The sequence below is a fragment of the Oryza glaberrima genome, chromosome 4 (assembly GCF_000147395.1).
Source record: "Oryza glaberrima chromosome 4, OglaRS2, whole genome shotgun sequence".
Taxonomy (NCBI): Eukaryota; Viridiplantae; Streptophyta; class Magnoliopsida; order Poales; family Poaceae; genus Oryza; species Oryza glaberrima.
In genome coordinates, this window is record NC_068329.1 from 16272501 (window position 1) to 16287065 (window position 14565).

Here is a 14565-nt window from a genome sequence, read left to right on the forward strand (position 1 = left end):
CCCTATATTTTGCTACACTTAAAAAAACCAGTTGCGTCCTATATTAAGGAATGGAGGGAGTACTGTTTTGCTTCAGTTTCTTCAGCTCCTGGATCAGGGAACGCATTACATTGACAGATCGGAGTAATTTGCAGATCTTAATTAGCTTAGGTTTCGCGCGAAAAATATTATTGTTTCCATACTCCAAGACTTGGAGTCCAAGTGGGTGTTTTAATTTGTTTGTGTTCTCTCCTTCTAGAAACTTAATTGGTCTCAAACACATGCATGTATCGACTTTTTCCAATATACTTGCTAGTAGTTCTTTGCAAGAGGTCTTTCTTATTAACAAGTCAAAAAGGCACAAGCCCACGAAAAGGTACTTTGCATGATATTTATTATTATATCGTTTTTCTTATATGATTGTAGGAAGTTATATAGAGGTTGGAAGTGGTTTTAGAGTAATTGTATCGTCTAGATGTGTAATTTCTCAATAAAACTTTTTTATCTGACAAAATACCTAGGCAAAAATATTTGGTAAAAAGGAGCACAACCTGACTAACTTTTAGGTAGCATCTGTGTAAATTCCTGCAAGGTGAAAAACTACTTTAGCACAGCCATGCTCAAAATGAGGAAATTTCAAATTTCACTTTGTCTTTTTCAACAATTTCCTCCCTCACACGTCACCCATAGAAATTAGCTTTTGTCAACATCTATGGTCCACCAAATGTCTAAAATGATACCAACATTTTAACCTACTTTGTGATCTCGGAAGCGCACTAATTATTCAGTGAAGTGAAATATGGATAGATTGCTACTTCCATTTGATCGAAATTGTACATAATGTTATATTATGATTTCTCTTATTATGGCCACTAAGCTTTCGTTACATTTACACAGCAAACATGCAGGGATACACACCATGACAAAAATGTTATTATTGCGAACAAATGAATCCTCAACCAGGATCTCAAATTTGTTTGTGCCAAATATCAGATTCAATGTTATTTTCAGCACATTTATTTATGTTAGGAAGCAAAATTGGCAGACATTAACCTAACATCAACCTCCCACAGACAGAGGAAACAACTAATCACTTTCGCAATCAGAGATGTGATAGAATGACCAATCTTACAAGGGCCCTGTTTGGAAGATTAGCCCAGGGCTAATTTTGAGAGCTAATGTATAGTCATGAATTAGTAGGCTAAATATTAGCTAAACATTAGCCTAGGGTGGCATGTTTAGATCCAAGGGCTAATTCAAGGCTAAAAGGTGGAGAGAGAGAAAAAAGAGAGGAGAGAGAAGGAGAGAGAGAGCTGCTTTTTAATGGTCCCTACACAAAATTAGCCCCATTAGCATCCTTTGGAGGGGCTAATGTTTTGAGGGGGGCTAATTCACTTTAGCTAAAAATTAGCACACCTATTTGGATCCTTAAGGGCTAATTCAGAGCTAAAAGGTGGGGGCTAATGTTTAGCCCATGGAACCAAACAGGGCCAAGGTTGCCACTCATCGTCACCTCTCCACTCAGAATCCCAAATAAAACCACTATCCTTTTGCCTTCTCATCTTCCTTTAATTTATCGCAAGTGTTCTCCTTATCTAATTTGGCTAATCATCCATTTTTTTATAACATCATTTTAACACTATCCTATTATTCGTCCATATGAGTAAATAGAAACACATTTGAATTCCATAAATTTTAACAATTTGACCCTTTGTAAAAACTAATTTTACAAATAAATCATGGCCAAAACTTATTTCAAAAATAACCTTTTTTTTTCAGCGCCAAATCGTATGGCGCTGAATCCAAACACCTCAGCGTCAAATAGCACGACGCTGAGTGCACGTTGGCACGCCGACTCAGCCTCCCATCCGTGGTGGCACGGCATTCAATGACAGTTAACGTGACGCTGAGGTGTCTAAGTTCAGCGCTATACGATTTGGAGCTGAACAAAAGGGTCAATTTCTTAAATAAGTTTTGGTTACGGTTTATTTGTAAAATTAGTTCTTGTAAAGGGTTAAATTGTCAAAATTTGTGTTTGAAGTCAGCATGCATGTGCAAAAGAAATAGTACTACTATCCTAAATATGAAAGAAACACATGTTCACGTAACACAAAGCTATACTTAATTAATTAATAGCAGCAGCAGTGCCACTGTGGCCATTAATATATTGTTAATTTAATGCTAATTAATCTATTATTGATTTACATGTATCGATCAGTTCAACTAAAAAATTAAACTGATGAAAAAGGACGGGCAATTTACTTTATATTCCAATACTCCCCCTCACACAAGGTCTCCTCAAGTCTCTAACGTAAAATAGAAATGAGCTGCAATTTTTGTTTAGTTACGCATTAGTCAAGATTGGAGGATTCGAACTCAAAACTTCAGACTCTGATATCATATTAAATTGCATCTGTCGATTAGTTTAATAAACACTTAAACCGAGGAGAAAAGGAGTACAATCCATTTTATTCCAACAGATATATACACGGGGACAAAATGGGCAGTCTCTGTCTCGAGCGCCGGAAGCAACCGGACGATCCCCTCTCCATTTCGCAGCAGCTCCACCTGTGCCTCCTTCCTCTCCTCTTCTGCGCGGCTTCAAAGTTTTCGGCTTTTGAGGGAGTTCTTGCTCAATATCCCGATTTTTCTTTCTTTTTTTTCTCTGCCTCTGCGAGAAATCGAGGTTTTGACTGTTGTTTTGGAGCGTTTCTTGGGAGTTCTTGAGCCCGGCTCGTCCTGTCCTTTCCATGGGAGATTAGAGGTTGCTGGGATCTCTGCGAGTGAAGTGAAAGATGAGCCTGAGTAAGTGGAGCTCCCTCGTCGTTTCCCTTGTCGATTCTTGGTTGGATAGACCTTCCTGTGAGTTGACCTGGGGTGAGGGTCGTGTTCTTGACCGTGGCCCGTGGGTGTTCTTGATTCCTGATGCTTGTCGTGGTTTCTGGGAGTAAGAAAAAGATGGCCTTTTGTCTAGTTTGTGTAGGAAATTTGACCCTGCTTTGATTTATTTTTTTGGGTGGGGGGATTTTGGAAATAGATTTCTTCGGTCCTTTTATGTCGTTGGGGCCATTGATCAAATTAAGTGTTGGTATGATTCTTACTAAGCTCGGGTTACCCTTTGTTTTTGGTTTGTATTACTGCTATTTAAGTAAACAAAAGTTGAATTGTTTGCTCGAGGTTGTGTATTTAGTTTTGACGAGGCTGTGGTCCATGATTCCGTATGCAGGAGTTGGAATTAAATTAGGTTATCTTCCATAAGAAAATGGCATTCTCGAGTCTCTGCTGAAAAGTTAATTAGGGGTTTTTTGTTCTCAAGTTTTTGTAGTATCTTTGAGATGACAAGATTCAACTCATTACGATGAATATGGAATAAGCAACAAAATATTGGATATATACCTTAATGTGGGGTTTAGTACACACAACTAGAAATTATCTTATCTTATCTTCTTTCTCTGATTATAGGTTTTGATATCAACGTGCTTCACAAAGAAGCAAGGAGCAGGTGGCTAAAGCCTTCTGAAGTCTACTATATCTTGCAAAATCATGAGAGGTTCCCAATCACCCCTGAACCGCCAAAGAAGCCACCCAGTATAGCACACATCCTTTAATTTAAAAGGTTTACATCTTAACTTATACCTTTACGAGGATACATTAACAGTGTTGTTTGTTGTCCAGGTGGTTCTCTATTCCTTTATAATCGCCGTGTGAATCGGTATTTTCGGAGGGATGGCCATGCATGGCGGAGGAAGAAGGATGGAAGAACTGTTGGGGAGGCTCATGAACGATTGAAGGTTTCTTTTCTAAAGCTCAGTTTATTGTCACATTATTCTATTTCTTAAATCTTTCATCTTTACAGTACAATAAATTCCTGAGCATAGCTCTTCTAGTACAATTTACATGTTATTTGGGGAAATGTGTGTTCCATAACTTATTTCTAGTACAATTTAAATTTAATTTGGGAAAATGTGTGTTACATGTGCATGTTGACTAGTCTAGACTCTTGACAATGAACTTTGGTTATTGGGTGTACAGACTTTTTTTTCATCAGAACTTCAGAATCAAATTGTTAACCAGCATATTTCAGCACTTCATCATATATATGACATGTTCTTTATCTTCACAGGTTGGAAATGTTGATGCTCTCAGTTGTTATTATGCTCATGGTGAGCAAAATCCATGTTTTCAGAGGCGATGTTTCTGGATGCTGGAACCGTAAGATTAATTTTTGCTCTTCAGCTAGCTTAAATCTTTTAAAAGCAGTGTGACTGTAAACTGTTATTTATGTGATTAATAATCTGCAATTGTGCTAAGATTAGTGCAAGATGTCATTTGTTTGTTGTCTAATGAACTGTTGGTAGCATGTCAGTGTGCAAAAGGTGGGCTAGTAGTTATTGTCATAACATAGTTGTGCTTTTTGCAGAGCATATGAACATATTGTGCTGGTACAATATCGAGAAGTAGGAGCAGCTGAGGTATGTGACAAAATCTTTGTATGCAAGTATCCATTGCATATTATCCTTCCTCTAACTTCTGTGACATTTTGGCAAATTGTATTCACTGCAAATAGATATTAATTGACTTAATCAGATATTCAGGATTGGCATCCAAATTCCAAAATATCCATCGGCTTTCTTTCTCCAAACAAAATAGACTAATTTCTAGAGGGATGCTCTTGTTGAACTTGTCATCATATGTCAAAGCATGAGGAGTCACAGAAAGGAGCATCATTTATATGCTCATTGTTCTGCAGATTTCAATAGCATGTGGTTCCATCGGTCCATTTCAGAATCCAGTAACATAAACAATCATAACAATGGTGACCTGTGTATGTTCAGTGCCCTCAAAATATTGCAGTAATAACACTAAATAAGTAAGAGTGAGAATTCGATTTAAGATTGCACAATACTGCTCCTTCGGTTTTTTCCATGATTGATTTTCACCATTCCAGAGAGAGAGTTTGTGTTTCATGATACAACCAATTTACATAAGATTCAATAGGAGCTTCTTTGGGTTCCCACCAGCTTTATAGAAATTCAATAGGAGCATAATATCCAACAGGTCAGTGCCTGAAACTTTCTTTCGTTGCCCAGGGTAGATATAATTCAGCATCACTGTTGAATGGGCCAACAGATTCTCTTTCAGTCTTGAGTTATCCAAATGCTACATATGGAAACCAATATCTTGGCTCCACTTCTGGCGTTAGTGATGGTAGTGAATCACGCCATTCTAATTTGAGCTCTGTAACGGAGGTAAGTTCCTATTCTGCAAACAAAGACAATGGTATTCTGCAAAGCATACAGGAGCTCAGCCAGTCAACTATAATGGGTGCACCGGCGCTTGGCCAGAGTAGTCTGGAGCAAAGTATTGAAGTTCGCTGGGTAGATAACAGTAATTCAACAAATAAATCTGGGCTCAACCGAGCTTTGAAGCAAATTGTTGAGCAGTTAAGCTTGGGGGATGATGAGGATGATGACTACATACACCAAGCACAGCCTTTTGACTTCATTACAAATATTGAAGCTCCAGATAGGCAGCGTGATGCAAGCAGAAATGTTTCAGGTACTCGTACATTTATTTTAAAGCTAAATATACATGAGATAAAAATTCTCTACATGTTTTATTCAAGTAATTTATAGTCTAGCATCAAAGTAAATGGAATTTGGCAAAATAACATCTTTGTGCTTCATTTGCTACATTTTTTCTAAGAGTTAACTTTGATATGCGTACTTTTAGCCTTTGAAATACTACCTCTGTTAATTTTTATAAGGTGTACTTTAATTTCAGAAAGTCTAAGATTAAACTTTGACCATTAATTTCTCATAAAATATGTTCTTAATACCTTTAAAACCAGTACTGTGTGAAATCACTTGGTATATGAATCGATTTGTATAATTTTGATACACAAAATTTATTTGTAATTTGGCTAATCGTTGGTCAAAATCAACAAGGTTTGCCCTTTTGAAATCCAAATATGCCTTATGAGAATCAATGGAGGGAGTAACTCAGAAATACTATCCCTGGATTCAGCCAATTCTATGGGTATTCAGTTATTTACTAGTTATAGTTTTTATTTTCCTTGCTGTGTTATTTTTCCTCTTTTAGGACTTTATGTCAACTCGGCACTAATATTTTGTTCTGGATTACACTAATAATTTGTTCTGGATCGAATTATGTGTCTTGTTGCAACAAGTACTCTATGTCAAGTTAAGCATATACATTTCTGTATATCTTAAACGTCTCCTTGGCTCCTTGTGTACTTTCCTGATTACAATAAGTACTTTTGCCATCATGCTGTTAGGTGTCCAAATAACTAGAGTCAGTATATTATATTTGTATAAACAAAGCCATATTTATATTCAGGTGGCAGCCAAGCAAAACAAATTCGAGCAGAAGGAATGCAAAATGGTTTAGGCAGAGGAATACCATCATCATGGGAAGATGTGCTGCAGTCCAGTTCAGGTTTTCCAGCTCCTTCTATATACCAGGCAAGGAATTTATTCCTTTACGAATTATTTTCCACATCATTGTGGAACAAAATATTTCTTCTAATTCATACAAGCTGTGAACAGCCTAAGATGATTTTCTGTTTGCTTTTTAAGAGAGATAACTATGGAGTGTTCCTGGTTAAATATTTTGATGGTTTATTGCCCTAATTGAATTGTATTGATGCTCTCTTTTTGCATGAGCAGTCAACTCCCCACTATCCACAAAATTCAGAATATCAACCACCAGGAAGTCTATACAACAGTGATATGCAGCAGATTTCTGCTGCTAAAAGATTTCTTTTGGAGACAGAAGACTCTATTGATTCACCATCTTATAACTATGTGCCCAGAGAAGAAGGAAACAATGGCACTAATACTCTTTCAGTTCATGACTATAGTCTTCAGAGCAGTCTGAACCCAGATTGGAAAAAAACAGCACCTCTAACACTTCAAAGCAATTTGTATGGCTCTGAAATACCAAGCTTATTGTTGGACCATGGTCAGTTTGAATCATTGTCCTCTGGTGAAAATACAAGATTGATCTTGGGTCAAAACCCCCGGTTTAGCATCCGTGAGGTCTCTCCAGAATGGACATACTGCTATGAGATCACCAAGGTACACCACAAAGCTTTTAGCCTTTTGTTGACATTTTAACATCAGCTATTCTTATTTCGCTCTGTTTCTCTCATAAACGCAGGTCATCATTACTGGAGATTTCTTATGTGATCCATCAAGCTCATGTTGGGCAGTAATGTTTGGTGATAGTGAGGTGCCAGCTGAAATTGTTCAGGCAGGTGTTCTTCGCTGCCACACACCATTACATAGTAGTGGGAAGCTAACAATCTGTGTTACTTCTGGGAATAGAGAAATTTGCAGTGAAGTCAAAGACTTTGAGTTCCGTGCAAAGTCAACAGCTTCTAGTTTCCTAGACATTTCACCATCATCTAGATCTCTGAAATCTAGCGAAGAGTTGTTACTTCTTGCGAAATTTGTAAGAATGCTATTGTGTGAGAATGGAAGTCATGCAAATTCAAACGGTGATCCTCAGTCTGTGCAGTGTCCAAAACTTAAGATGAATGACGAGCACTGGCAGCGGTTGATAGATGAACTCAAAGGAGGATGTGAGAATCCATTAAACGTGTCTGATTGGATTATGGAGGAGCTTCTTAAAAGTAAATTGCAGCAGTGGTTATCAGTTAAGCTACAAGGATATGATGGCATAGCCTGTTCTCTGTCCAAGCATGAGCAGGGTATTATACACTTGATCTCTGCACTAGGCTATGAGTGGGCTCTGTCTTCAATTCTTAGTGCTGATGTTGGTATAAATTTCCGTGATACGAATGGATGGACAGCACTTCATTGGGCTGCTTATTTTGGAAGGTAATCAAAATTTATATTGTATTGTTAGTGATGTTACATTTTGGCTGGCTTGAAATTTCTACATAACAATTCTTTTGGATAGGAGGCACATGTTTTTGTTTACTCAAGATATATTTTCGTTTCTCCAATATTTTTAGAAATCAAAACAATAGTGTCAGTGAATTGTATTTAAGTATCCTCAATAACAATAACTCAGTAAGTAATAGCCTACACAACAAAGTATAAACATTGATCTTACATTACATAAACATTGATCTTACATTACAGTTGAAAATCAAAATTTTAGTTTGCAAGATGTTTCGGACTGTTTGTGGATTCAATATGTACACAAAATGCAGCATGCTAGGTAGTATTGTGAAATGATAGCATACTTTAACCCCACTTCTCTCTTTCCACAAAACATTATTAGCAAGTCATTTTTATTGCAGGGAAAAGATGGTTGCTGCACTTCTTGCTGCTGGGGCGTCTGCTCCAGCAGTCACAGACCCCACTGCACAAGATCCAGTGGGAAAAACAGCGGCTTTCCTGGCTTCTGAACGGGGACACTTGGGCCTTGCAGCCTATCTTTCAGAAGTGTCACTAACTAGTTATCTTGCGTCGCTCACTATACAAGAGAGTGATACTTCAAAAGGATCAGCTGCAGCTGAAGCAGAAAGAGCAGTAGAGAGCATATCCCAGAGGAATGCCCAGCTGCATGGTGGTACAGAAGATGAGCTCTCGTTAAAGGACTCTTTGGCAGCCGTGAGAAATGCAGCTCAAGCAGCGGCTCGAATTCAGAACGCTTTCCGTGCCTTCTCTTTCAGGAAGAGACAACAAAAGACTGCTCGACTTAAGGATGAGTATGGGATGACCCAAGAAGATATAGATGAACTTGCAGCTGCATCAAGGTCATATTACCAATCTCTTCTTCCAAATGGTCAGTTTTATGATAAAGCAGCTGTCTCAATTCAGAAGAAATTCAAAGGTTGGAAAGGACGAAGACATTTTCTCAACATGCGCAGGAATGCAGTTAAAATACAGGTAAAGGAATTAGGAAATGTTAGGTTCAGAGCCTCTTTTTTTAAAAAAAAAATGAATTCATCGGCACATGAATTGAATTTTAATTCCTTGATCTCTCTCAAGCTGTATTTTACACAAGCACAAGGACCTTACCTTAGTGGCCCATTCTTTGTACAGGCTCATGTAAGAGGCCATCAAGTGAGAAAGAAATACAAGACTTTCGTCAGCACTGTCAGTGTGCTAGAGAAAGTGATACTGAGGTGGCGTCGGAAAGGACATGGTCTACGTGGCTTCCGAGCTGAGCAAACAGCAATGGCTGAAGCAGAAGAGGATGACAAGGATGATGATGATGACGACTTCAATGATGATGAAGCAGTCAAAGTGTTCCGCCGACAGAAGGTTGATGAATCTGTCAAGGAGGCTATGTCAAGAGTACTGTCCATGGTGGACTCTCCTGAAGCAAGGATGCAATATCGTCGAATGCTTGAGGAATTTCGACAAGCCACTGTAAGTAGCACAAATTGCTTTAGCAATGCTCTTAGCCTCTAATGATAAGCCATGTTACCCAAGGAAAGTAATTCTGCCAGAAACCAACAGTAGAAACATTTGGAAAACAAAAATATTGATCTATCTATCTGTCTTCAGGAACCAAATCCAAATCTAGTTCAGTCTAACTTTTGGACAAGGCTTACTGTAATGATAGGTTCCTTGTGCAAATTTCATTATAATAAAATGAGTAAATTGCACTTTCCACCAGGTACATTGTATCTCGTTTCACTTTACACCAGATTTAGTACGTACTTTCACTTTACAGTTTACACAGGGTAAAGATGAAATAAGTTTCGCTTTGCACTAGATTGTGTCACATGATTGAAAGAAAAATTTGTAAAATCTAGGTGAAACTTACAACCATCGCAGTACATTCAGCTTTGCTTAGCCAAATTCTGATCCATGCATCCTGATTGAAATTGCAGGCTGAATAGGGTGCATCAGATGAAGCGGCATCAACACTCGACAATGATTTACTAACAAGAATCGACGACTTCATGCACTGAAACAATGCATCAGACAAGGGGCGATCACGGAGCTGTCTACAGTTAATTAGGAAATAGATAGTCTGCAGCTAATTTATGACCTGATAGTGTTCCGTTTGTACAGTCTTTGCCTGATGGATCTATCTAATGTTCTGAGTAAATTATTGTTATTTAGGAACACTTTACATATGTAATTCGAGGGGAAATAATATAATGTTCTGAGTACATTATTGTTGCTTAGTAGGATTTGATTATTGCATTCTGCCATTTCCCATGAAATGCTGTATGACTTGGGCAGTATGGTATATCTGTTGGTTAACCTGTGACTTGCAGAATATCCTTGGATGTTTGAAGTACTACAAAAGTTCAAACTGGTAACTACCCAACCCTTAATTGATGGAACAGAAGAATCATGAACATCTGTTATTTCCACATCATGTCAGCTAACCGGTCAGCTTCTTGTCTTGGCGTATTGGTCCTGTTACTCGAAACTTGTGCACATATGGCAGATCAATTGAAGGTGTTTGGCCAAGTTACTATTAAGCAAAGCTTTACCTCGCCAAAGAAATTAAGATTAATCATATGTATTACTGTTTCCATTGCTTGTGAGGACACAAATATCATCATGCTCGACAAAGGAAAAGGTGTACAGAGGTCATGGTTGCTCAAAGAGTATACAGAAGTCTTGGAAATGAAAGCAAGGCCAAATTGGTGGGAAAATATACACCAGATGTTTGTTTCAGTTACTAGCTACTTCGTGTTTATCACTACTCATAGTACACTTTCTGAATACTTGAAAGAAAAATCATTACAATATTGTATTTGCAAACTGATTGTATCCCTTCAGATTTCTCTCTCAAGGTCAGCTGATACAATTTTGCATTAACATACTTCTAGCTATGATTTTTGGATTCCTAAAGGATAAATGCCGATGAGTTTTCACACTGAGCAAGGACTCTGCCACATTGATATGTCCGATATTAAATCATGGAGTTGGTCGATAAGGAGCTTTACATGCTTGTTTTTGCTTTCAATTTCCTGCAGTAAACATCCTGTATTAGACTGGTTTACGGTACCAGAGAACAGTATGCCACATTACTAGGTAGAAACAAAAAATGTATTATATATGTCAAAAGCGTGAGGACTCAAAACTTCCACAGACCATGATACCACGGGCATATATAGAAATCTGAACTAGGACACATGGGATCAGCTAATTGAGATTGTAGTGACCAGTGTATGTTTAAAATGAAATGCTTTGAACTTTTTAGGAACAAACTATGTAATCGAGGCATTAGAGAACACTGTTTGCTACATAGTTATTAGAACTAGACCAGACCAGTGGTCCGATCAGAAAAAAAGGGAACCAGGGCGTTGGCTGGTCCAGTCCAGCTAAAAGATCGTTGAGCAAACAGACCGGCAAAAACCCATTGAACCGGGCGGTTTTCTGCAGAACCAGACAAAAACCGAAGGTGGTTCGACTGCTGGAGGGTGTCACGTGGAGTTAGAGAAAATAGGAAAAAACCTGCTGAACTGAAGATCGAACCAAGACCTCCTTGCTTCCACGGAGAGTCTCAGCCGGCTATGTCACATGTTGTTCTAGTATTCTAACACACATCTATTTGAACCGCTTTAAACCGGCGGTTTGACTGGTCCGACCAATAAACCAGTGAACCGAGTACCCTAACAGTTCGATCACCGGTCCGGTCTTAATAACTATGGTTTGCTACACTTCAAACATAGGAGTACATGAAAATCACTGATCTCAATAAATCATACAAATGGAACTGAATAAGCCACAAATCCATTTTTCTATACACATTTATACACATCAAGGAGAATAATCTGTATTTATGCTATAATGATCTAGCATAGATAAGGAGTAGTTGAGACTTACAAGGCCATTACAGCCAACAGCCCTCCAAAGGATGAAAAGGATTTGCTAAATAGTCCAGAATCCAATTAGCATCAAAGGTGGATTTGCAAAAACTTACTCCCTCTGTCCCAAAATAACAAACCTAGTAACAGACCCCTATCCAGATTCCTAGTATTAGGGTGTGTCACATTCCATACTATGTTTATTTATTTTGGGACGGAGGGAGTAAGTTCTAAACTAGCAGGCAAATCCAAGTATGCAAACAATAATGACATCAGTATCCAGTGCAGAAAAAACAATGATAAGATAACAACTTAACAAGCATGAATATTGCCAGGAAAGATCAAGATGGAACGCTTTTTTGACGAGTTCAACAGAATGAACATGACTATCCAAAACACTACAAGCAACACAGTATCACAGCTTGCCAAACTAGATCCTGGCTATCTAAAATGGTTTCAGGTAAAAATTGGGGATTACACTCTTCTCAGGACTTTTTGAATTAAAATGATTGAAGCATAAAAGGAACATATATATATATACATATATATATATGTATATATATATATATATACATATATATATATGTATATACATATATGTATATACATATATATATATACATATATATATATGTATATACATATATGTATATATGTATATACATATATGTATATACATATATATATATGTATATACATATATATATATGTATATATATATATGTATATACATATATGTATATACATATATATATATGTATATATACATATACATACATATATATATACACACATATACATATATATATATATATGTATATATACATACATATATACATATATATATATATATGTGTATAGATATATATGTGTGTATATATACATACATATATACATATATATATATATATGTGTATAGATATATATGTGTGTATATATATATATATATATATATATATATATATATATATATATATATATGTGTGTGTATAGATATATATGTGTGTATATATACATACATATATACATATATATATATATATGTGTATAGATATATATGTGTGTATATATATATATATATATATATATATATATATATACACACATTATGTTCAAAACAGGTTGTTTGGGAAATATTTGGGATTGACATGGCTAAATAAGCACCAGTTACCAACTGGTTCAGGGAAAAATTCTGAATACAGCAAAATGATATTGATTATATTGCTAGAACATTCCCAAGATAGTACCTTTCTCAAAGCAGATGCATGTTCTTCCAATCTCTCAATCTCAGCTTGATCAGCTTTGTGTTCTGTCGATCCCATCTCCTACGAAGAAAACCACAACATCATTACAAAGAAGTAAACTGTTATGAGGTTTCTCCATAGCACCATATTTTGCACATCAGGATTACACTTACTGCTAAAAATAGAATCATATAAAACTACTATTTTTGTCTCATGAACATTGAACACTAAAAGCTCATGTTGATTGAAACATATATATAGTCCACATCCATGTAGTCCGAACCTACATCACAACATCCCTTACATTCCCTTACATTGGTATCAATAATAAGAAATTTTCTTTTGCAAAAATTATTTGGCTCCCTTACCAATGTATAAGCACCTAACTTGATATCAACAAAGAGTGCAATACGTTTCACAATTTCCACTAGACGATCACTAGAAACACGCATTTCGTGGTTGCATACATACTACGGGAGCATGCAATGTCGGGTAAATTCGTGTGCTGACCTGAGCACAGGACGACACGGCGGCGATGGACGCGCGGAGCGCCGCCATGGCGACCTTGTACCGGTGCCTGGCCTCGTCGAGCGACCCGCCGGAGCCCGGCGCGCCCCCGGGCCCTCCCCCGGCGGCGTCGGCGGCGTCGGAGTCCGCGGAGTGCAGCGGCGGCGGCGGCGGAGGGAGACCGCCGTGGTGGTGGTGGTGCTGGTGGTGGTGGTGGTGGTTGTTGCCGTGGTGCTGGAGTCCGCCGGCGCCGCCCGCCGCGGCGGCGGCGGCGGAGGAGGAGGAGGACCAGAGCGTGGGGTTGCAGAGCTCGTCGTTCATGGAGGAGAGGATCTGGAACGCGGCGGCGATGGTCTCCTCCAGGTGGCGCTGCCCCTCCGCCGCCATCTCCTGCCGCCGCCGCGCCGCCGCCGAGGAGGCCATCGCCGGAACCCTAGCCGATCTGCTCCTCCTCTCGTCGGCGCTGGCTGTGAAGTGAACTAAGCTTAGCTTCAGAGCCCAACATAGTCCAAAAGCCCAAAGGATATGTTGATTTTGGGCCGAAGCTCGAAGCCCAGGCCTGGCCTTATCAGGGCCCTAGTATTTGAGCGGAATAAGTCCAATTTGTCTCCCTCGACTATAGGTCCAATCTGATTCGTTCTCCCTTAATCGCAAACCGTGTATATCAAACCCTCGGCTATTAACACCGGTGAATAAAAAAACTCTTTTTAGTTATTTTGAGGGTGGTTTTCGTTAACGTGGCTCATTGAACTGGTCTAACCGACTAAGTCAGCATGCGGGACCCACATGTCGTCCCCTTCTCTTTCTCCTCATGCTTTTGTTTTTTTCTTTTCTTCCCTCTCCTTTCTCCACGCGGTGACGAGCTCAAGCATGAATAGTGTCAGTGACTTAGACGACAGAGCCACCACCGACACAACCAACTAAGCTTGGTTCTGTTGGCAACCTTGTGGAGCAAAGGAGGGAAGGGCCACAGCGGTGATGGAGAGTCGGAGAGGCCCAGTGCTGCCGTAGATGTCCTCTTCATTGTGGGCTCCAACGGTTGCCACACCGAGGCCCCTC

At 38.6% G+C, this 14565-nt stretch overlaps 2 protein-coding genes across 3 annotated transcripts; one reads left to right on the plus strand and one right to left on the minus strand.

Moving 5' to 3' along the window:
• The first annotated feature begins 2477 nt into the window (after positions 1-2477).
• Positions 2478-10123, plus strand: LOC127770215 (calmodulin-binding transcription activator 4). Of its 2 annotated transcripts, none has more exons than XM_052295880.1 (12): positions 2478-2784; positions 3442-3595; positions 3655-3770; positions 4103-4191; positions 4400-4451; positions 5070-5538; positions 6340-6464; positions 6669-7079; positions 7162-7844; positions 8273-8864; positions 9021-9350; positions 9818-10123. In XM_052295880.1, exons 4-12 carry the CDS (start codon positions 4181-4183, stop codon positions 9824-9826), a joined length of 2682 nt encoding a protein of 893 aa, XP_052151840.1. In that variant the 5' UTR covers positions 2478-2784; positions 3442-3595; positions 3655-3770; positions 4103-4180; the 3' UTR covers positions 9827-10123. The 2 variants fall into 2 exon arrangements, with proteins under 2 accessions (XP_052151840.1, XP_052151839.1); XM_052295879.1 differs by having other exon boundaries at positions 3442-3567.
• Positions 10124-10503: 380 nt separating this feature from the next.
• Positions 10504-13989, minus strand: LOC127770216 (mediator of RNA polymerase II transcription subunit 30). The gene is made up of 3 exons (XM_052295881.1): positions 13510-13989; positions 13003-13080; positions 10504-10915 (listed from the first exon to the last, which is right to left on the minus strand). The coding sequence occupies exons 1-3, from the start codon at positions 13927-13929 to the stop codon at positions 10817-10819; spliced, it is 597 nt and encodes a 198-aa protein (XP_052151841.1). The 5' UTR covers positions 13930-13989; the 3' UTR covers positions 10504-10816.
• Between the last annotated feature and the right edge of the window lie 576 nt (positions 13990-14565).